The sequence below is a fragment of the Passer montanus genome, unplaced genomic scaffold, assembly GCF_014805655.1.
Source record: "Passer montanus isolate IOZ18808 unplaced genomic scaffold, ASM1480565v1 scaffold331, whole genome shotgun sequence".
Taxonomy (NCBI): Eukaryota; Metazoa; Chordata; class Aves; order Passeriformes; family Passeridae; genus Passer; species Passer montanus.
The window spans coordinates 1-23237 of NW_024368053.1; the positions used below are offsets into that span (position 1 = coordinate 1).

The 23237-nt window shown below is 63.9% G+C and overlaps 3 protein-coding genes across 3 annotated transcripts in view; all 3 read left to right on the plus strand.

Annotated features, from left to right (window-relative positions):
- The first annotated feature begins 6 nt into the window (after positions 1-6).
- Positions 7-9388, plus strand: TDRKH (tudor and KH domain containing). The gene is given in 11 exon segments (XM_039715544.1): positions 7-304; positions 1024-1132; positions 1134-1591; positions 2168-2331; positions 2541-2604; positions 3443-3687; positions 6186-6358; positions 6451-6515; positions 7337-7488; positions 8754-8822; positions 8998-9388. Coding segments are annotated over 11 exon segments (1716 nt in total). The 5' UTR covers positions 7-183; the 3' UTR covers positions 9094-9388.
- Positions 9389-9574: 186 nt separating this feature from the next.
- Positions 9575-17296, plus strand: MRPL9 (mitochondrial ribosomal protein L9). The gene is made up of 7 exons (XM_039715542.1): positions 9575-9697; positions 11335-11494; positions 12885-13009; positions 14007-14057; positions 14148-14249; positions 15049-15132; positions 17076-17296. Exons 1-7 carry the CDS (start codon positions 9575-9577, stop codon positions 17205-17207), a joined length of 777 nt encoding a protein of 258 aa, XP_039571476.1. The 3' UTR covers positions 17208-17296.
- Positions 17297-19119: 1823 nt separating this feature from the next.
- Positions 19120-23237, plus strand: part of CELF3 (CUGBP Elav-like family member 3) — a 13608-nt gene continuing 9490 nt past the window's right edge. Inside the window, exons 1-2 of the mRNA XM_039715541.1 lie at positions 19120-19403; positions 22461-22593. Coding sequence (XP_039571475.1) covers positions 19259-19403; positions 22461-22593 — 278 coding nt within the window. The 5' untranslated portion in view covers positions 19120-19258. The remainder of the gene's footprint in view (positions 19404-22460; positions 22594-23237) is intronic.

The window sequence follows — 23237 nt, forward strand, 5'->3', positions numbered from 1 at the left end:
GCCGCCGCACCGGGCCCGGGGCCTGCGCCTGAACCGAGCCCCCCGTGAGGGCACGGCCGGCGGGGCACGGCCGGGGAGTGCCCGGGGTGGGCGCGCAGCGCGGCCCGGCCCCAGCGGGAGCTGCCGGTGGCCTCTCGGTACCCCCCGGTAAAGCCCCGGTAAGGGCCCGGTAAGGGCCCGGCGATGGCGGGACGCGGCTCCGTGCCCAGCCTGAGCAGCCTGCAGAAAACCGCCCTGCTCCTGGGCGTGCCGGCCGCCGCCACCGTGCTCTACATCCTCTACCGGCGCTACCGGGAGAGCCGAGGTGCGTGCGGGGCCCGCACCGGGGCCCGGCCCTGCGCCCCCGGTACCCCCGGGAGCTCCGCGGGGACGGGGAGCCGCTTTTCCCACCGGGAATTGCCTTGTGGGCTCCTCAGGGAGGTCCCTGTCCCTTTGGGACCCTCTGGGGCCACCCTGGGGACACCCAGGGGACACTTTGGGGACACCCAGGGGACACTTTGGGGACCCTTTGGGGACACCCAGGGGACATTTTGGGGACCCCAATGGGAAGTGGGGGACCCTTGGAGTCCCTTTTCCCACCGGGAATTCCCTTGTGAGCTCCCCAGGAAGGTCCCTGTTCCTTTGGGATCCTTTGGGAACACCCAGGGGACATTTGGGGGACACTTTGGGGACACTCTGGGGACACTTTGGGGACACTCGGGGGACCCCAATGGGAAGCAGGGCCCCTTGGGGTCCCTTTTCCTGCCAGGAATTCCCTGTTCCCTGTTTGTGACCCCCCTGGGAAGGGTCCCAGTCCCTTCCTGTCCCTTTGTGACCCTCTGGGGGCACTCTGGGGACCCTCTGGGGACACCTTGGGGACATTTTGGGGACCCTCTGGGGACACTTTGGGGACCCCCGGGGATGTGGGGCCCCCTTGGGGTCCCTTTTCCCGCCGGGAATTCCCTGTTCCCTGTGTGCCCCCACCCGGGGGTCCCCGTGCCCCCCGTGGCCCGGGTCCCAGCCGTGTCCCCGCTGTCCCCGCAGAGGCGCAGGTGACGCTGGTGGCAGACGAGGGGCTGGACGTGGGGCTCAGGGTGCCCCGCACGGCCCTGAAAGCGCTGATCGGCCGCCGGGGAGCCACCATCAACCAGGTGGGGCCACGACTGGGGGGACTGGGAGTGCTGGGAGATACTGGGGGAACCGGGGGGACTGGGGACTGGGGGGACTGGGGAGGCGGCCGTGCTGCGCATCGTGGCCGACAGCGCGCCCGTGGCCGAGCAGCTGCGCGTGCCCCAGCGCGCCGTGGGCAGGATCATCGGTACGGGGCACCCCAAAACCCTGGGGGGATCCTTCTGTACCCCGGGACACCCCAAATCCCTGGGGAACCCCAAATCCCAGTGTACCAAACAGCTCTGCGTGCCCCAGCGGGCCGTGGGCAGGATCATCGGTATGGGGCACCCCAAAACCTCTCACAGCCCCAAATCCTCCAGGGGAATCCTCATAGCCACCCCAAAATCCTGGGGGGATCCCTCCATGGCCACAGGGACACCCCAAATCCCTGGGGAACCCCTTTCGCTGATTTCGGGGTTCCCCCTGTGCCGTGGCTGTCCTGGTGGGATTTGGGGTGGGTTTTGGGTGGATTTCAGGTGGATTTCAGTGGATTTGGGGGGGTTTCAGTAGATTTCAGTGGATTTCAGTGGATTTCAGGTGGATTTGGGGTAGATTTCAGTGGATTTGGGGTAGATTTCATTGGATTTTGGGTGGATTTGGGTAGATTTCAGTGAGACTCAGGTAGATTTCAGGTGGATTTTGGGTGGGTTTCAGTGGATTTGGGGTGGATCTCAGTGGATTTTGGGTGGGTTTCTGTGCATTTCAGTGGATTTGGGGTGGATTTGGGGTGGATCTCAGTGGATTTTGGGTGGGTTTCTGTGCATTTCAGTGGATTTGGGGTGGATTTGGGGTGGATCTCAGTGGATTTTGGGTGGGTTTCTGTGCATTTCAGTGGATTTGGGGTGGATTTGGGGTGGATCTCAGTGGATTTTGGGTGGGTTTCTGTGCATTTCAGTGGATTTGGGGTGGATTTGGGGTGGATCTCAGTGGATTTTGGGTGGGTTTCTGTGCATTTCAGTGGATTTGGGGTGGATTTGGGGTGGATCTCAGTGCGTTTCCCTGCTTGGGGCTCCCCCAGTGCCCAGCCCAGATTTCAGCTTCCCTGCTGACGAGCACCTGGACGTTTACGTGTCGGCGGCCGAGAGCCCCGGGCACTTCTGGATCCAACTGCTGGGCACGCGCAGCCTGCAGCTGGACAAACTGACAGCTGAGATGGGCCACTTCTACCAGAGCAGCCCCGCCGTGAGTCCCCGGTGTCCCCTCGGTGTCCCCTGTCCTTTCTGTGTCCCCTCAGTGTCCCTTGTGTCCCTGCTTGTGTCCTGTCTGTGTCCCAGAACAAGACAAGTTCATGGCCAAGGTGGGGCACTGCTACCAGAGCAGCCCCCCATGAGTCCCCTGTGTCCCCTCAGTGTCCCCTGTCTGTCCCATCTGTGTCCCCTGTGTCCTCTCAGTGTCCTCTCAGTGTCCTCTCTGTGTCCCCTCTGTGTCCCAGCACTGGACAAGTTCATGGCCAAGGTGGGGCACTGCTACCAGAGCAGCCCCCCCATGAGTCCCTGCTGTCCCCTGTGTCCCCTCAGTGTCCCCTCAGTGTCCCCTGGTGTTCCAGCACTGTCCCCACCATGTCCCTTACCCCGTTCCTTTGACCCCTCCCATCCCAGCACTGTCCTCACTGTGTCCCTTACCCCCTGTCCCCCTGTCCTTGCTGTCCCAGCACTGTCCCCTCGTGTCCCTCCCGTGTCCCCTGACTGTCCCAGCACTGTCCCCACCATGTCCCTTACCCTGTTCCTTTGACCCCTCCCATCCCAGCACTGTCCTCACTGTGTCCCTTACCCCCTGTCCCCCTGTCCTTGCTGTCCCAGCACTGTCCCCTCGTGTCCCTCCCGTGTCCCCTGACTGTCCCAGCACTGTCCCCACCATGTCCCTTACCCTGTTCCTTTGACCCCTCCCATCCCAGCACTGTCCTCACTGTGTCCCTTACCCCCTGTCCCCCTGTCCTTGCTGTCCCAGCACTGTCCCCTCGTGTCCCTCCCGTGTCCCCTGACTGTCCCAGCACTGTCCCCACCATGTCCCTTACCCTGTTCCTTTGACCCCTCCCATCCCAGCACTGTCCTCACTGTGTCCCTTACCCCCTGTCCCCCTGTCCTTGCTGTCCCAGCACTGGGGGTGGATCTCAGTGGATTTGGGGTGGATTTCAGTGGATTTGGGGTGGATCTCAGTGGATTTAGGGTGGGTTTCAGTGGATTTGGGGTGGATTTGGGGTGGATCTCAGTGGATTTGGGGTGGATCTCCGTGAATTTGGGGTGGATCTCAGTGGATTTTGGGTGGGTTTCAGTGGATTTGTGGTGGATCTCAGTGGATTTGGGGTGGGTTTCAGTGGATTTGGGGTGGATTTGGGGTGGATCTCAGTGCGTTTCCCTGCTTGGGGCTCCCCCAGTGCCCAGCCCAGATTTCAGCTTCCCTGCTGACGAGCACCTGGACGTTTACGTGTCGGCGGCCGAGAGCCCCGGGCACTTCTGGATCCAACTGCTGGGCACGCGCAGCCTGCAGCTGGACAAACTGACAGCTGAGATGGGCCACTTCTACCAGAGCAGCCCCGCCGTGAGTCCCCGGTGTCCCCTCGGTGTCCCCTGTCCTTTCTGTGTCCCCTCAGTGTCCCTTGTGTCCCTGCTTGTGTCCTGTCTGTGTCCCAGAACAAGACAAGTTCATGGCCAAGGTGGGGCACTTCTACCAGAGCAGCCCCCCATGAGTCCCCTGTGTCCCCTCAGTGTCCCCTGTCTGTCCCATCTGTGTCCCCTCTGTCCTCTCAGTGTCCTCTCTGTGTCCCCTCTGTGTCCCAGCACTGGACAAGTTCATGGCCAAGGTGGGGCACTGCTACCAGAGCAGCCCCCACAGTGAGTCCCCAGTGTCACCTGTGTCCCGTCTGTGTCCCCTCAGTGTCCCCTGGTGTCCCAGCACTGTCCCCACCATGTCCCTTACCCTGTTCCTTTGACCCCTCCCATCCCAGCACTGTCCTCACTGTGTCCCTTACCCCCTGTCCCCCTGTCCTTGCTGTCCCAGCACTGTCCCCTCGTGTCCCTCCCGTGTCCCCTGACTGTCCCAGCACTGTCCCCACCATGTCCCTTACCCCCTGTCCCCGACCCCTCCCATCCCAGCACTGTCCTCACTGTGTCCCTTACCCCCTGTCCCCCTGTCCTTGCTGTCCCAGCACTGTCCCCTCGTGTCCCTCCCGTGTCCCCTGACTGTCCCAGCACTGTCCCCACCATGTCCCTTACCCTGTTCCTTTGACCCCTCCCATCCCAGCACTGTCCTCACTGTGTCCCTTACCCCCTGTCCCCCTGTCCTTGCTGTCCCAGCACTGTCCCCTCGTGTCCCTCCCGTGTCCCCTGACTGTCCCAGCACTGTCCCCACCATGTCCCTTACCCTGTTCCTTTGACCCCTCCCATCCCAGCACTGTCCTCACTGTGTCCCTTACCCCCTGTCCCCCTGTCCTTGCTGTCCCAGCACTGTCCCCTCGTGTCCCTCCCGTGTCCCCTGACTGTCCCAGCACTGTCCCCACCATGTCCCTTACCCTGTTCCTTTGACCCCTCCCATCCCAGCACTGTCCTCACTGTGTCCCTTACCCCCTGTCCCCCTGTCCTTGCTGTCCCAGCACTGTCCCCTCGTGTCCCTCCCGTGTCCCCTGACTGTCCCAGCACTGTCCCCACCATGTCCCTTACCCTGTTCCTTTGACCCCTCCCATCCCAGCACTGTCCTCACTGTGTCCCTTACCCCCTGTCCCCCTGTCCTTGCTGTCCCAGCACTGTCCCCTCGTGTCCCTCCCGTGTCCCCTGACTGTCCCAGCACTGTCCCCACCATGTCCCTTACCCTGTTCCTTTGACCCCTCCCATCCCAGCACTGTCCTCACTGTGTCCCTTACCCCCTGTCCCCCTGTCCTTGCTGTCCCAGCACTGTCCCCTCGTGTCCCTCCCGTGTCCCCTGACTGTCCCAGCACTGTCCCCACCATGTCCCTTACCCTGTTCCTTTGACCCCTCCCATCCCAGCACTGTCCTCACTGTGTCCCTTACCCCCTGTCCCCCTGTCCTTGCTGTCCCAGCACTGTCCCCTCGTGTCCCTCCCGTGTCCCCTGACTGTCCCAGCACTGTCCCCACCATGTCCCTTACCCTGTTCCTTTGACCCCTCCCATCCCAGCACTGTCCTCACTGTGTCCCTTACCCCCTGTCCCCCTGTCCTTGCTGTCCCAGCACTGTCCCCTCGTGTCCCTCCCGTGTCCCCTGACTGTCCCAGCACTGTCCCCACCATGTCCCTTACCCTGTTCCTTTGACCCCTCCCATCCCAGCACTGTCCTCACTGTGTCCCTTACCCCCTGTCCCCCTGTCCTTGCTGTCCCAGCACTGTCCCCTCGTGTCCCTCCCGTGTCCCCTGACTGTCCCAGCACTGTCCCCACCATGTCCCTTACCCTGTTCCTTTGACCCCTCCCATCCCAGCACTGTCCTCACTGTGTCCCTTACCCCCTGTCCCCCTGTCCTTGCTGTCCCAGCACTGTCCCCTCGTGTCCCTCCCGTGTCCCCTGACTGTCCCAGCACTGTCCCCACCATGTCCCTTACCCTGTTCCTTTGACCCCTCCCATCCCAGCACTGTCCTCACTGTGTCCCGTGTCCCTCCCATGTCCCCTGACTGTCCCCCTGTCCCCTGACTGTCCCAGCACTGTCCTCACCGTGTCCCTTACCCCTGTCCCCCTGTCCCTGCTGCCCCAGCACTGTCCCCTCGTGTCCCTTCCGTGTCCCCTGACTGTCCCAGCACTGTCCCCTCGTGTCCCTTCCGTGTCCCCTGACTGTCCTAGCACTGTCCCCATGTCCCTGCTGCCCCAGCACTGTCCCCTGACCGTCCCAGCACTGTCCCCACCATGTCCCTTACCCCCTGTCCCCCTGTCCCTGCTGTCCAGCACTGTCCCCTCATGTCCCTCCCGTGTCCCCTGACTGTCCCCCTGTCCCTGCTGCCCCAGCACTGTCCCCTTGTGTCCCTCCCATGTCCCCTCCCATCCCAGCACTGTCCCCTGGCATCCCCCCCGTGTCCCCTGACCGTCCCCGTGTCCCCAGGTGCCACCCCCGTCGGTGCACGCCGGGGCCATCGTGGCCGCGCCGTACCGGGACGATGGCGAGTGGTACCGGGCGCGCGTGCTGGGGACGCTGGACAACGGCCACCTGGAGCTGCACTACGTGGACTTTGGGGACAACGGCCAGGCCCCCCCCGAGGCTCTGCGGGCCCTCAGGTGTGGCAGGGGGGTGGCACCGGCGGCATGATGTCCCCGTGCCCCGGGACAATGTCGCTGTCCCCAGCAGTGCCCTCACCGTGTCCCTGCAGGAGCGACTTCCTGAGCCTGCCCTTCCAGGCCATCGAGTGCAGCCTGGCCGGGATTGTCCCCAGCGGTGAGGGGGACAGCCCTGTCACTGGCACCTGGGGGGGGATGGCCCTGTCACTGTCACCTGGGGGGGGATGGCCCTGTCACTGTCACCTGGGGGAGGGACAGCCCTGTCACTGTCACCTCCGGGGGGGGGACAGCCCTGTCACTGTCACACCTGGGGGGGGATGGCCCTGTCACTGTCACCTGGGGGAGGGACAGCCCTGTCACCTGCTCTGGGGTGGGACAGCCCTGTCACTGTCACCTGGGGGAGGGACAGCCCTGTCACCTGCTCTGGGGTGGGACAGCCCTGTCACTGTCACCTCCGGGGGGTGGGACATGGCTCTGTCACTGCTGGGAGTGGCACCCGGCCCTGTCCCCCCCAGGGTGTGGCACATGTCCCTGTCCCCTCCCAGGGTGGCACATGGCCCATGTCACCGCTGTCCCAGTGTGTCCTGGTGTGACCAGTGTCCCAGTGTGTGACCGCTGTCTCGGTGTCACCACTGTCCTGCTGTCCCAGCGTGTCCAGTATCCCGCTGTCCCCGCTGTCCCTGCTGTCACCCTGTCCCCAGTGTGTCCCACAGGTGGCTCGTGGCCTGAAGCAGCCCTGGAGGAGTTTGAGCAGCTGTCCTGTCCCTGTGTCACTGTCCCCATGTCCCCGTGTCCCCGCAGGTGGCTCGTGGCCCCAGGCGGCCCTGCAGGAGTTCGAGGGCCGTGCTGTCCCTGTCCCTGTGTCACAGCTGTCCCCGTGTCCCCGCAGGTGGCTCGTGGCCCCAGGCGGCCCTGCAGGAGTTCAAGGGCCGTGCTGTCCCTGTCCCTGTCACTGTCCCTGTCCCCGTGTCCCCGCAGGTGGCGCGTGGCCCCAGGCGGCCCTGCAGGAGTTCGAGCGGCTCACGGGCTGCGCCCGCTGGTGCCCGTTGGTGGCGCGGATCTGCAGCTACGGCCCTGCCAGGACCTGCCCGCGGCCCCGCCTGCGCCTCTTCGCCCAGCGCCACGGACAGGTGCGCCACCGGGGCCACCGGGTGTCACAGGGTGTCACCACAACTGTCACCGGGGTCACCAGGGTCACCAGAGCTGTCCCCACAGCTGTCCCCACGTGTCCTGAGGGTCACCACAACTGTCCCCAGGGTCACCAAGTGTCCCCAGGGTTACCAGAACTGTCCCCAGGGCCACCCCAACTGTCCCTGGGGTCCCCACAGCTGTCCCCAAGTGTCCCCACAGCTGTCCCCAACTGTCCCCAACTGTCCCCAGAACTGTCCCCAAGCGTCCCCACTCCTGGTGTTCCCAGAGCCACAGACAGGTGTGTCACCGGGGTCACCTGTGTCCCTAACGACTGTCCCCAGCTGTCCCCTCACCGCATTCCCGGTGTCCCTGTCCCCACTCCGGTGCCGCGGCCCCGCCTGCGCCTCTTCGCCCAGCGCCACGGACAGGGGCGCCACCGGCCACCGGGTGTCACAGGGTGTCACCTGAACTGTCACCGGGGCCACCGGGTGTCACCGGGTGTCACAGGGTGTCACCTGAACTGTCACCGGGGCCACCGGGTGTCACAGGGTGTCACCACAACTGTCACCAGGGTCACCAGGGTCACCAGAGCTGTCCCCAGGGTCACCAGAGCTGTCCCCACAGCTGTCCCCACGTGTCCTGAGGGTCACCACAACTGTCCCCAGGGTCACCAAGTGTCCCCAGGGTCACCAGAACTGTCCCCAGGTGTCCCCAGTGTCCCCACAGCTGTCCCCAGGGTCACCAAGTGTCCCCAGGGTCACCAGAACTGTCCCCAGGTGTCCCCAGTGTCCCCACAGCTGTCCCCAGGGTCACCAAGTGTCCCCAGGGTTACCAGAACTGTCCCCAGGGCCACCCCAACTGTCTCCAGTGTCCCCATAACTGTCCCCAGGGTCCCCACAACTGTCCCTGGGGTCATCACAGCTGGCCCCAAGTGTCCCCAGGGTCACCACAGCTGTCCCCAGGGTCACCACAACTGTCCTCAGGGTCCCCAGGGTCCCCGCAGCTGTCCCCAAGTGTCCCCAGAACTGTCCCCACTCCTGGTGTTCCCAGAGCCACAGACAGGTGTGTCACCGGGGTCACCTGTGTCCCTAACGACTGTCCCCAGCTGTCCCCTCACCAACTGTCCCCAAGCGTCCCCACTCCTGGTGTTCCCAGAGCCACAGACAGGTGTGTCACCGGGGTCACCTGTGTCCCTAACGACTGTCCCCAGCTGTCCCCTCACCGCATTCCCGGTGTCCCTGTCCCCACTCCGGTGTCCCCGCAGAGCCTGGACGTGGGAGCAGAGCTGGTGCGTTTGGGCTACGCCGTGCCCGGGCCCCCGGAGGAGCCCCCGGTGAGCTGCTCCCGCTGTCCCGTGTCCCCTCCCGTGTCCCCTCCCGGTGTCCCGTGTCCCCTCCCGGTGCCCCTCCCGGTGTCCCTCCCGGTGTCCCGTGTCCCCTCCCGGTGTCCCTCCCGGTGTCCCTCCCGGTGTCCGTCCCGGGCGGGCTCACCCCGCTCTTCCCGGGCAGGACACTCCCGGCTGCGCCCCCGCCCCGAGCCCGGTGGAGCCCGGGGACGGCCCCGGCCCCGCGCCCTGCCTCAGCGAGCCCGGGCCCTGCCGGTGACACCGTGCAGTGACACCGCCCCGGGAGCGGTACCGGGACCCCCCGGCCCGTGCCCGGTGCCACCGGGAGCCGCTCCCGGTGACCCCATCCCGGTGACCCGGAGCCCTCCGGGAGGCCGGACCGACCCATCGCGGGGATCTCCGCCTGTGCCTCTTGCCGGGACACGACACGCCGGGGCCGAGGGCCGGCGGTGCCCCTTCCGTTACCGGGAGTTCCCGGTTCCCTCGCCTTGTTGTGCTGTTCCGTTGCACTAACTGTGGTTCTGAGTTAATAAAGTTGAAGGTTTCTCAGCGCTCCGTCCCCGCCGCGGCGGGAACCGGCGGGAACCGGGCGCAGGCGCGCCGCGGGCAGCCCCCGGTGGGGTCCTTGCACTCCGGTGCGCACATCCCGCGCAAGCGCGCCAGGGCAGGCGCGCCGGGCTCTGCGCAGGCGCAGTGCGGACGGCGTGGGGTCCTCGGCGCCGTGAGGGAGCGGGGCCGCCATGTTGGGCCCGGGGGCGGCGGGACGGGCGCTGAGCCGGGCCCTGAGCCTGAGCCATGGCCCGGTGAGGGCGGGGACACCGGGAGCGGCGGGGCAACGAGCCCTGAGCCTCAGCCATGGCTCGGTGAGGGCGGGGACACCGGGAGTGGCGGGGGGGCGTCTGCGGTTGGGTACCGGGGGCGGGGGACGGGTTTTGACCCAGAGGGGAACCCGGGAGTGGTGGTGCAACGAGCCCTGAGCCTCAGCCATGGCTCGGTGAGGGCGGGGACACCGGGAGTGGTGGGGGGGCGTCTGAGGGTGGGGGACGGGCTTTGACCCAGAGCGGAACGGCCCTGGGGGTGGGCCTGGGGTCGGTACCGGGGGCGGCGGGACGGGCCCTGAACCGGCCCAATAGCCCCGTTATGGAACCCTATAGACCCCATAGAGACTATAGACCCCATAAACCCCTTATAGACTCCTACAGACCTTATAGACCCCATAACCCCCTTATAGAACCCTACAGACCCCATAAACCCCTTATAGAACCCTAGAGACCCCATGGCCCCCTTATAGGACCTTAGAGACCCCATAACCCCGTTATGGAACCCTATAGACCCCACAGCCCCTATAGACACCATAGACCCTACAGACCCCATAACCCCATTATAAAATCCTGTAGACCCTATAGACCCCATAGCCCCATTATGGAACCCCGGAGACCCCATAACCCCGTTACAGAACCCTACAGACCCCACAGCCCCTGTACTGTCCCCAGCCCCATAACCCCCAGCCGAGTTCCCCTCAGGACCTGGAATCCCCCATTAGAGCCCCCCCAGACCCCATAACCCCGTTACAGAACCCTACAGACCCCACAGCCCCTGTACTGTCCCCAGCCCCATAACCCCCAGCCGAGTTCCCCTCAGGACCTGGAATCCCCCATTAGAGCCCCCCCAGACCCCATAACCCCCTGTTGTTATGGGAACATTCCAGAACCCCGCAGGGCTCAGTGCCCCGTGACCATCAGAACCTTCCGGAACGTTCCATGCCCGCAGGGCTCGGTGCCCTGCTCCCATCAGAACCCTTTAGAACATTCCAGAACCCTGCAGAGCTCAGTGCCCCGTTCCCATCAGAACCTTCTGGAACGTTCTGGACCCCTGCAGGGCTCGGTTCCCCGCTCCTATTGGAACCCTTTAGAACATTCCAGAACCCCGCAGGGCTCGGTGCCCTGTGCCCCTCAGAACCCTTTAGAACATTCCAGAACCCCGCAGGGCTTGGTGCCCCGTTCCCATCAGAACGTTCCGGAACATTCTGGACCCCTGCAGGGCTCGGTTCTCCACTCCTATCGGAACCCTTTAGAACCTTCCAGAACCCCACAGGGCTTGATGCCTTGTGCCCATCAGAACCCTTTAGAACCTTCCAGAACCCCGCAGGGCTCAGTGCCCCGTGACCATCAGAACCTTCCGGAACGTTCCATGCCCGCAGGGCTCGGTGCCCTGCTCCCATCAGAATGTTCCGGAACATTCCAGAACCCTGCAGAGCTCAGTGCCCCGTGCCCATGAGAACCCTTTAGAACCTTCCAGAACCCCGCAGGGCTCGGTGCCCCGTTCCCATCAGAACCTTCCGGAACATTCCGGACCCCGCAGGGCTCGGTGGTGGTGGAGCGCGTGTGGCCGGTGCCGCTGGGCCGGGCGGGGGCGGCGCCCCGGCTGCACCCGCGGCGGCACCGCGTAGGCTCGGTGCCCCGTGCCCATCAGAACGTTCCGGAACATTCCGTGCCCGCAGGGCTCGGTGGTGGTGGAGCGCGTGTGGCCGGTGCCGCTGGGCCGGGCGGGGGCGGCGCCCCGGCTGCACCCGCGGCGGCACCGCGTGTACCGGCTGCTGCGGGACGGCAAACACCTGCCCCGGGGCAGCATGGAGCTGCTGCTGACCCGCGCCGTGCAGGGTGAGCGGGCACGGGGCTGGGGGGCCTCGTTCCCTGGGGGGCCTCGTTCCCTGGGGTGCCTCATCCCTTGGGGTGCCTCATCCCTTGGGGTGCCTCATTCCTTGGGGTGCCTCATCCCTTGGGGTGCCTCATTCCTTGGGGTGCCTCGTTCCCTTGGGGTGCCTCATTCCCTGGGGTCTGGGAGTGCCTCATTCCCTGGGGGTCTTCTGGAAGCTCCTCTTTCCCTTGGGGTGCCTCATTCCCTGGGAATCCCTCATTCCCTAGGAGCTCCTCATGTCCTGGGGTCTGGGAGTGCCTCGTTCCGTGGGGTGCCTCATTCCCTTGGGGTGCCTCATCCCTTGGGGTGCCTCATGCCCGGGGAATCCCTCATTCCCTGGGGGTGCCTCGTTCCTTGGGGTGCCTCGTTCCTTGGGGTGCCTCATTCCCTTGGGGTGCCTCGTTCTGTGGGAATCCCTCATTCCCGGGGTATCCCTCATTACCTGGGAGCTGCTCATGTCCCGGGGTCTGGGAGTGCCTCATTCCCTTGGGGTGCCTCGTTCCCTGGGGGTCTGGGAGGGAGTGCCTCGTTCACTGGGAGTGCCTCATTCCCTGGGAATCCCTCATTCCCTAGGAGCTCCTCATGTCCTGGGGTCTGGGAGTGCCTCGTTCCGTGGGGTGCCTCATTCCCTTGGGGTGCCTCATCCCTTGGGGTGCCTCATGCCCGGGGAATCTCTCATTCCCTGGGCTCTGGGGGCTCCTCATGCCCTTGGAATCCCTCATTCCATGGGGTCTGAGTTCCTCACTCCCTGGAGATGTGGGAATTCCTCACTCCCTGGGATCCTGGGATTTCCCAGCATTCCCAGCCGAATTTTAACTCCCAAACCCAACAATCCCGTGGAATTTCTCTTTAATTTGACACAAAATTCCTGGAATTCAGCCCCTTAGGGCTGGACCCCCGAGCTGCCGCGGCAGCTGGGATTCCCTGGCATTCCCGGGTGACTGTTCCCGGTTTTCCTGCCGGGATTCCCGGCATTCCCGGGTGACTTTTCCCAGTTTTCCTGCCGGGATTCCCGGCATTCCCCGGTGACTTTTCCTGGTTTTGCTGCCGGGATTCCCCGGCACTCCCAGGTGACTTTTCCCGGTTTTCCTGCCGGGATTCCCGGCATTCCCCGGTGACTTTTCCTGGTTTTGCTGCCGGGATTCCCCGGCATTCCCGGGTGACTTTTCGTTTTGGGGCTGCGGGCATTCCCGGGTGACTTCTCCCGGTTGTCCTGCCGGGATTCCCGGCATTCCCGGGTGACTTTTCCCAGTTTTCCTGCCGGGATTCCCGGCATTCCCCGGTGACTTTTCCTGGTTTTGCTGCCGGGATTCCCCGGCACTCCCAGGTGACTGTTCCCGGTTTTCCCGGCAGACCTGGGCAGCCGAGGGGACGTGGTGAGCGTGAGGAAGAGCCTGGGCAGGAACAAGCTGCTCCCGCAGGGCCTGGCCGTGTACCCCTCCCCGGAGAACCTGCGCCTCTTCCAGGAGGAGAAGGAGGTCAGGGAGCCCCTCCAGCCTGGGAAAACCCAGGGAAAACAGGAATTGGGGATTTAGGGATCAGCCCACACGCCTTTTGGGGGATTTTTGGGATTTTTGGGTGCTGCTTTCCTTAGGAATGCAATCCTAAATTGAGCTTTGATCCCTAAAAAATTCCTTTGGGGAGCACAGGAGGGTTTGGGATGAGGAGAGAACTCCTGGCCTTGCCAGGCACAATTCCTTCCTCTTTATCCTCCTCCATCCCTGGGATTTTCCCTTTTATCCTCCTCAATCCCTGGTTTTCCCACTTTGCCTCAATCTATTTTCCTCCATTTCTTTTCCTCAATCCCCATTTTTCCCATTTACCTTTCTAAATCCCATTTTCCCTCCTCAATCCCAATTTCCCCCATTTTCTCCCCTCAATGTCTCCCAAATCCCATTTTTTTTCCCCATTTTCCCTTCTCAATCCCATTTTTCTCCATTTTCCCTCCTAAATCCGATTTCTCCCCCTCAAACCCAGTTTTCCCTCCATTTTTCCTCTTAAATCCCATTTTTCCCCCATTTCCCCTTCTCAGCTCCATTTTTTCCCCCATTTCCCCTCCTTAATCCCATTTTCCCCCGTTTTCTCTCCTCAATCCTGTTTTTTCCCCATTTCTTCCCCATTTTTTTCCCTATTTTCTCTCCTCAATCCCGTTTTTTCTCCCATTCCCCTCCTCAATCCCATTTTCCTCCCATTTTCCCCCATTTCCCCTCCTCAATCCCATTTTCCCCATTTTCCCCCCTATTTTCTCTCCTCAATCCCATTTTTTCCCCATTTCCCCCCCCACTTTTCCTCCTCAATCCCATTTTCCCCATTTTCTCTCCTCAAACTCATTTTTTCTCTCCATTTCCCCTCCTCAATCCCATTTTTCCCCCACTTCCCCCATTTCCCCCCATTTTCCCCCCTTTTCCCCCCATTTCCCCCCATTTCCCCCATTTCCCCAATCCCACCCCCCTAATTCCCATCTCCCATTCCCAGCTGGCGCAGCAGGGGAAGCTGGAGGAGCCCCAAACCCAGAGCGGGCAGAAGGTGAGCGGGGTCCCCCATCCCAAGAACCCCCAAATCCCGGGAATTCCCCCGGAATTCCCCCGGAATTCCCGATCCCGTTCCCTCCCCCAGACCCTGGAATTCCTGCGGCGCTGCCGGCTCCAGGTGGGGATGAAGAACAACGTGAGCTGGGAGCTCAGCCCCGACATCGTGGCCCGGCACTTCCTCAAGAACGTGAGAGCATTTCTGGGATTTGGGGGATTTGTGGGATTTTAGGGATTCCCAGGGCCAGACCCCAGGGTTTGGGGTCATTCCCGAAGGATTTGGGGGAGCCAGGCCAGCCCTGCTCCCGGGGTTTGGGGTGGTTCCCTGGTTTTGGGGCCGTTTCTGGGTTTTGGGGTCACTCTTGTTCCGTTGGGTTTTAGGATCATTCCCATGTTTTGGGGCTGTTCCTGGGATTTGGGGCCGTTCCTGGGTTTTGGAGCCATTTTTGGGTTTTGGGGTCACTCCCAGGATTTGGAGTCACTCCCTGGTTTTGGGGTCATTGCCGGGTTTTGGGATCATTCCCAGGTTTTGGGATCATTCCTGGGTTTTGGGGCTGTTCCTGCCATGTGGGGCCATTTCTGGAATTTGGGGTCATTCCCAAAGGCTTTGGGGTTTCCACAGGGTTTGTGGGGGGCTCTCCCAGCCCTGCTTTCAGGATTTGGGGTCATTCCCAAGAATTGGGATCATTCCCAGGATTTGGGATCATTCCCAAAGGGTCTAGGGGGCTCTGACCTGCCTCTGTTCCTGGGTTTTGGGGTCAAATCTATTCCTAGGATTTGGGGTTCCCAAAGGATCTGGGGGGGCTGGGATGGGGCTGTGGGGGGGTCTGGGGGCTGTGCCTGCCCCTGCTGCTGGGATTTGGGGTGAAACCCCGGGATTTGGGGTGGGACCCTGGGATTTGGGGTGAAAGCCCCAGATTTCGGGTGACACCCCGGGTTTGGGGTGACCCCCCGGGTTTGGGGCCGTGCCCGTTGTGTTCCCGTGCCAGCTCGGGGTGTTCGTGCCCCCCCACGCCCTGCGGCTGCCACCGGAGCCCATCACACGCTGGGGACACTTCTGGTGTGACGTCACGGTGAGGGGACAGGGGACACGGGGACAGGGGGACACGGGGACAGGGGACACGGGGACAGGGGACAGGGGGACAGGGGGGCCCCTTGCACCCCATTCCCCCTCATTTCCTCCCCATTTCCCCCAATTTCCCTTCCACTTTCTCCCCATTTCCCCCTCATTTCCACCCCATTTGGGGACGGGGGACAGGGGACAGGGGGACATGGGGACAGGGGACACGGGGACAGGGGGGACCCCTTGCACCCCATTCCCCCTCATTTCCTCCCCCTTTCCCTCTCCTGTTCCTCCCTCATTTCCTCCCCATTTCCTCCAGTTTCCCTTTTCATTTTTCCCCATTTCCCCCCCATTTCCCCCAATTTCCCTTCCACTCCCACCCCATTCCCCCTCATTTCCTCCCCCTTTCCCTCTCCTGTTCCTCCCTCATTTCCTCCCCATTTCCTCCAGTTTCCCTTTTCATTTTTCCCCATTTCCCCCCCATTTCCCCCAATTTCCCTTCCACTCCCACCCCATTCCCCCTCATTTCCTCCCCCTTTCCCTCTCCTGTTCCTCCCTCATTTCCTCCCCATTTCCCTCTCCCATTTCCCCCCTTTTTCCCCAATCCTCACTCCCAATTTCCCTTCCACTCCCACCCCATTCCCCCTCATTTCCTCCCCATTTCCCTCTCCTGTTCCTCCCTCATTTCCTCCCAATTTCCCCCAATCCTCACTCCCAATTTCCCTTTTCACTTTTTCCCCATTTCCCCCAATTTCCCTTCCACTCCCACCCCATTCCCCCTCATTTCCTCCCCATTTCCTCCAGTTTCCCTTTTCATTTTTCCCCATTTCCTCCCCATTTCCCCCAATTTCCCTTCCACTTCCTCCCCATTTCCCCCTCACTTCCACCCCATTTCCCTCTCCCATTTCCCCCCATTTTCCCCAATCCTCACTCCCAATTTCCCTTTTCATTTTTCCCCATTTCCTCCCCATTTCCCCCAATTTCCCTTCTACTTTCTCCCTATTTCCCCCTCACTCCCACCCCATTTCCCTCTCCCATTTCCCCCCATTTTCCCCAATCCTCACTCCCAATTTCCCTTTCACTCCCACCCCATTTCCCCCAGTTTCCCTTTTTACTTTTTCCCCATTTCCCCTCATTTCCTCCCCATTTCCCTCTCCTGTTCCTCCCTCATTTCCTCCCCATTTCCCCCAATTTCCTTTTTCACTTTTCCCCCATTTCCTCCCCATTTCCCCCAATTTCCCTTCCACTTTTCCCCCATTCCCCCTCACTCCCACCCCATTTCCCTCTCCCATTCCCCCTCATTTCCTCCCCATTTCCCCCAATTTCCCTTCCACTTTTCCCCCATTCCCCCTCACTCCCACCCCATTTCCCTCTCCCATTCCCCCTCATTTCCTCCTTTTTCCCCAAATCCCCTCTCCCAATTTCTCTTCCCCCTCTCTTCCCCCTCCCCATTTCCAGCTGATTTCCCCCATTTTCCTCTCCCATTTCCCCCTTCTCCCTCCAGCTGGGAACATTGGGGTGATCCAGGGGATTTTGGGGTGCTCTGCTGGGTTTTGGGGTGCTTTTGGGGTCCCCAGGTGAACGGGCTGGACACGGTGTGGGTGCCCATGGCCGTGGTGCCCCGGGGGTGGTTTTGGGGTGGCTCAGGTGTTTTTGGGGTTGTTTTGGGGTGGCTCAGGTGTTTTTGGGGTGTTTTTGGGGTGGCTCAGGTGTTTTTGGGGTGGTTTTGGGGTGGCTCAGGTGTTTTTGGGGTGGTTTTGGGGGTGGCTCAGGTGTTTTTGGGGTGGTTTTGGGGTGGCTCAGGTGTTTTTGGGGTGGTTTTGGGGCCCCAGGTGAACGGGCTGGACACGGTGCGGGTGCCCATGGCCGTGGTGCCCCGGGGGTGTTTTTGGGGTGTTTTTGGGGTGTTTTTGGGGTGACTCAGGTGTTTTGGGGTGGGTTTGGGGTCCCCAGGTGAACGGGCTGGACACGGTGCGGGTGCCCATGGACGTGGTGCAGTTCCTGCACCCCAAAACCAAATGCTTCCGGCACTGGCAGCAGCAGCAGCAGCAGCAGCTGGAGAGCAGCAGGGAGCGGCTCCTCTGACCCCCCCCGGGGATTTGGGGTCCCCTCCGAGGGATTTGGGGTCCCCAGAATGGATTTGGGGCCGTTCCCCCCTCTTTGGGATCCCCTCACCTCTGTGGAACTCCCGGACGTCGCCCAATTCCCAGAGCAGCAGCTCAGGAATTTTGGATCCTCCTGAGCCCCCCCAAATCCCCCCGAACCCCACTCTGGTCCAGGGGGGTCCCTGGGGAGGATTTGGGGTCCCCGGGGTGGATTTGGGGTCCCCAGGATGGATTTGGGGTTCCCAGGATGGATTTGGGGCCATTCCCCCCTTTGGGACCCTGTGGAAAAGGGGGTTCAGTGGAATTTTGAGGGACTCTGGAATTCCTGTGGGATCCCCGGGACCCTCCCTTGAACCCCAAAATCCTGGGGGTCCCAGGGATGGATTTGGGGTCCCCGGGGTGGATTTTGGGGTCCCCGGGATGGATTTTGGGGTTCCCCCTTTTGGGATCTCCAGGGTCTGGAGCAGGAATCCCCCCAGAAAAGGGGATCAGGATTTTTTTGGGGGGTCCCAAACTTTTGTGGGGTCTCCTGGATTTTGGGGGGGGTCTCAAAGTTTTGGGGGCTGTAGGATTTGGGGAAGAAAAGGCCAAATGTTCCTGGGAGTTTTCCCAAAAAAAGGGAATTTTGGGATCGGAATTTCGGCTGTCCTGAATGAATTCTTGGGGGCGGGGCCCACCTGGGGAAGCCCCGCCCCCCCGGCCAGGTGAGCCCGTGTCCCCAAAGTCCCCAAGGCCCCACAAGGGGGGTCCCCACCTGCCCCGTGTCCCCTGGGGGGGGTGGCGGTGCCACCTGGGCTGTCACCGGCTCGTTGCCATGGCAACGGCGGGGGGGACACGGCTGGGGACAGCGGGGGGGGGACACCGGAACACCGAGGGGGTGACACTGGGGGGGTGACACCGAGGGGTGGCACCGGCGCACGGGCGGGGAGGGGGCGGGGCTGACTTCAGCACCGGGGACAGCACCGGGAGGGGACAGCGCCACGCGGGGGGAGGGGACACGCGTGGGCGCACACCGGGCCCTCCCCCACCTCCCCCCGTCCATCCGCGCGTGCGCGGCCCCGGGCCCCGCCCCCTCCCCAAAACATCCCGGTACCGGAGCCCGGGGCCCCCTCCCGGTTCCCGGGCCCGCTGCCGGTGCTGTCCCCGGTGCCGTCCCCGGTGCCCGGTTCCGAGCGCCCCCTCCCCGTTCCCGGTTTCCGTCCCGGTGTTGCCGCCGCTGCCCGGCACCCCACGGCCGGTCCCGGTAGTCGGTTCCCGGTATCCGGTGCTCGGCCCCCGGTCCCGGTAGCCGGTTCCCAGAGCCCCATCCCCGGTCCCGGACTCCAGGTCCCGCTGTTGTCGCCGGTGCCGGTGCCCGGCAGCCAGAACCCCGTGCCGCGGTGCCGGTGCCCGTTATCCGGTCCCGGTTCCCGGTGCCGGTCCCCGTAGCCGGTCCCCAGTTCTCCGTCCCCGGTTCCGCTCCCCGGGCCCGGTGTCGTGGCCGGTGCCGGTCCCCGGTGCCGCTCTGACATCAGCACCGGGCGGGGCGGGGCGGGGCGGCTCCAACCGGGGAAGAAAAGCGTCTCCCGGTGCCGATCCCGGTGCCGGTACCCGGTTCCCGGTGCCGCTGCCCCAGCGGCCGGGGGGGCTCGGCCACCACCGGGGCTCTCGGGGACCGGCGGCCGCCGCGGCCGCCATGGCCCGAACCGGGCGCTGAGCTCCCCCCGCCCCCCGCCCGGTACCGGGACCCTCCCCGAGGCCACCGGGGCGGTACCGGCGGGGCGGGCGCTCGCAGCATCCACCGGGATTTTGGGGAGCAGCGCCCGGGAAACGGCCGGGACGCACCGGGAGCGCCGGGAGCGCCGCCCCCCGGGCAGAGCTGCCCCCGCCCCGCCGCGCCCCGTCCCCGGAGCCGAGCCGAGCCCCGGGGCCGCCTCGTCCTTTGTGTGCGCCGGGGCACCGGGCACCGCCGCGAGCACCGGGAGCCGAGCCCGGGCGGTGATAGCGGGGAGCGGGAGCGGCCCCGGGGCCCGGGGACCCCCCGGCGGCCCCATGAAGGAGCCCGACGCCATCAAACTCTTCGTGGGGCAGATCCCGCGGCACCTGGAGGAGAAGGACCTGAAACCGATTTTTGAGCAATTCGGGAAAATCTACGAGCTCACCGTCATCAAGGACAAGTACACCGGGATGCACAAAGGTACGGCAACCGGCACCGGCAGCCGGGAACCGGGGGTGGCGAAGGGAACGGCCCCGGGGGACGGGAGCGGGCAGCGGGAGTGGGGCAGGGGCAGCGGGCACGGGGGTGGGAGCGGGGCACGGGCACGGCGGTGTGGGGGCAGCCCCGGGATCGGCCCCCGGTACCGGGATCGGCCCCAGCATGTGGCTCCCGGTACCGGGAATGGCCCCAAATACCGGGATCGGCCCCAGGATGTGGCCCCCGGTACTGGGAATGGCCCCCGGTACCGGGATTAGCCCCAGGATGTGGCCCCCGGTACCGGGAATGGCCTCGTGATGAGGCTCCCAGTACCAGGAACAGCTCCCAGCACCGGGAACAGCCCCCGGTACCGGGAATAGCTCCCAGGATGAGAAATATCCCCGGGGTTCAGCCCCCGGTACCGGGAACGGCCCCAGGATGTGGCCCCTGGTACCGGGGGCTGCCCCTGGGACCGGGAACAGCCCGAGGAGATGCCCCCGGTACCGGGAGCGGCCTTGTGATCCGGCCCCCGGTACTGGGAACAGCCACGAACGCCGGGAATAGCCCCGGGGTACGGCCCCGGTACCGGGAGCAGCCCCGTGCCACGGCCTCCAGCACCAGGAACAGCTCCCGGTACCGGGAACAGCTCCCAGCACCGGGAATGGCCCCGTGACACAGCCCCGGGACCGGGAACAGCCCCGGGATGGGGTCCCCGGGACCGGGAACAGCTCCCGGTACTGGGAATGGCCCCAGGATACGGCCCCGGTACCGGGAACAGCCGTCGGCACCAGGAGCAGCCCCGGATAGGGCCTGGGGCACCAGGAACAGCCCCGGGTACAACCGGGGCACCGGGAACAGCCCCGGTACCGGGAACAGCCCCAGGAACAGCCCCGGGTACAACCGAGGGCCCCGGTACCGGGAACAGCCCCCGGTAACCGGAACAGCCCCGGTGTTGGGAGCCACTCCAGATCCAACCTCCGGTACCGGGAACAGCCCCACGAACGGTACCGGGTACAACCGAGGGTACAGGGAACTGGGAACAGCCCCCAGAACAGCCCCCGGTACCGGGAACAGCCCCGGGTACAACCGAGGGCCCCGGGAACAGCCGCAGGAACAGCCCCAGCACAGCCAAAGGCCTTGAGCAACACCCACAGCTCAAACTACAGCCGCAGGCCTGGGCACAGCCCCGGGCACTATCGGCACCAGGAGCAGCCCCGTGACAGGGCCTGGGGCACCGGGAACTGCCCCGGGTACAACCGGGGCACCGGGAACTGCCCCGGTACCGGGAACAGCCCCGGGAACAGCCCCAGGTACAACCGAGGGCCCCGGTACCGGGAACAGCCCCAGGAACAGCCCCGGGTACAACCGGGGCACCGGGAACAGCCCCGGTACCGGGAACAGCCCCAGGAACAGCCCCGGGTACAACCGAGGGCCCCGGTACCGGGAACAGCCCCCAGTAACCGGAACAGCCCCGGTGTTGGGAACCACTCCAGATCCAACCTCCGGTACCGGGAACAGCCCCACGAACGGTACCGGGTACAACCGAGGGTACAGGGAACTGGGAACAGCCCCCAGAACAGCCCCCGGTACCGGGAACAGCCCCGGGTACAACCGAGGGCACCGGGAACAGCCGCAGGAACAGCCCCAGCACAGCCAAAGGCCTTGAGCAACACCCACAGCTCAAACTACAGCCGCAGGCCTGGGCACAGCCCCGGGCACTGGGAACAGCCCCGGGTACAGCCGAGGGCACCGGGAACAGCCCCAGGCACCAGGAACAGCCGCAGCCCCCCAGCCCAGCCGGGGTACCCCGTGTCAGGGTGTTGTACCCCGGGTGTTGGGGGCGAGGGCGGCTGTGCGGGGTGGGCAGGGGTTGTGTCAGGTGTGGGGTGTTGTGTCCGGCTGTTGTGGGGCTGGGTGAGTGCAGGCTGTTGTTGCTGGGTTGTTGTTCAGGTGTTGTTGGGGTGTTATTGGGCTGGTTTTTTGCTGGGCTGTCGTTGTCAGGGTGTTGTTGGGGTGTTGTTGTTGGGTTGTTTCTGGGGTGTCGTTGTCAGGGTGTTGCTAGGCTGTTGTTAGGTGCTGTTGGGCTGTTGTTGGGGTGTCGTGCCCGGCTGTAGTGCTAGGTGCTGTTGTTGTCAGGGTGTTGCTAGGCTGTTGTTGTTAGGTGCTGTTGGGCTGTTGTTGGGGTGTCGTGCCCGGCTGTAGTGCTAGGTGGGTGCCAGGCGCTGCCGGGTGTTGTTTCGGGTGTTGGTGTCCCATGGGTGCCCCTCCAGGTGACACCCGGCCCTGGCGGTGTTGTGGTGTCGCGTCAGGGGCTGGGCTTGGTGTCAGGGCGTTGTTTTGGGGTGCCATGTGGGTGCTGGCTGTCACCCCATGGGGCCCTGTGAGGGTGACACCAGCGCTGGGTGTCCCTCGGGATGTCTGGGGGTCATTTTGAGGTGTCCAGGTGTCATTTTGGGGTTTCCGGGTGTCATTTTGAGGTTTCTAGGTGTCGTTTTGGGATGTCTGGGTGTTGTTTTGGGGTTTCCAGGTGTTGTTTTGGGGTTTCCAGGTGTTTTGAGGTTTCCAGGTGTTGTTTTGGGGTGCTGTGTCTGTCGTTGGGGTGTCACATGTCACCCCGTGTGTCCCTGGGGGTGACACCGGGGGTCCCTGGGGGCGGGGGTGTCACACCCGGCGGTGACAATGACAGGGCCCTGCCGGGGGTGTCCCCAACACCCGGGGGGGTCCCTGAGCCCCCCAAACCCCCGGCACCGACTGTGCCTCGATGGCACCAAAAACTGGGGGGGTCTCGAGGGGTCCTGGGGTCTCTGTGGGACCCCCAGGGGTCTTGGGGGGCTCCCTGCCCCAAAATGGGGGTCTGGGGGGCTTTGGGGTGGGGTCTGTGGGGGTTGTTTGGGGTCTGTGGGGGGGTCTGGGGTCTCTGGGGGGATTTGGGGTCTTTGGGGGGGTCCCGCTGCTTTTGGGGCTCTCTGGCCACTCCAGACCCTCTGTGTCACCTCGGGCTGGGGGTGAGGCCCCCCGGGGGTCCCCCCCAAGCCCCCCGACCCCTTTTTTGCCCCCCAGGATGCGCCTTCCTGACCTACTGCGCCCGCGAGTCGGCCCTGAAGGCGCAGAGCGCCCTGCACGAGCAGAAAACCCTGCCGGGGGTGAGTGGGGGGCGTGGGGAACCCCCCCGGGGCGCCCCCAAACCCCCCCTGTGAGCCCCCAGCCCGGGACACCCCAAAATCCCCGAAAAATCACAGTGAGACCCCAAAAATCACAGGGAAACACCCCAAAAATCACAGGGAAACACCCCAAAAATCACAGGGAAACCCCAAAAATCACAGTGAAACACCCCAAAAATCACAGTGAAACCCCAAAAATCGCAGTGAAACACCCCAAAAATCGCAGTGAAACCCCCCAAAAATCACAGTGAGACCCCAAAACTCACCCTGAAACCCCCCAAAAAATCACCTATAACCCCCCAAAAATCACCCTTAAATCCTCCAAAATCGCCCCTAAAAATCACCCTGAAACCTCCCCAAAATCACCCCTAAATCCCCCCAAAAATCCCCCCACCCCCCCTTTTCAGGACCACCCCGGCCCCAGCAGAGGGGGGGATTTTTGGGGGGCTGGGGGCGCCCCCGAGCACGTGTGGGGTGTTTAATTAGCGCCGCTAATGAGGGCCTGGCGCTAATGAAGCGCTGCCGGGCGGGCACGGAGACAAAGCCCGGGATTGGGGGGGGGGTCCGGGGGTGCCGGTGCCCCCCACCCCCAATTCCTGTTCGGGAGGGGGTCCCAGTCCCATTCCCTCCCCCCAGCCGGATTTTGGGGGGTTTGGGGCTTCCTGGGGGGGGGCGG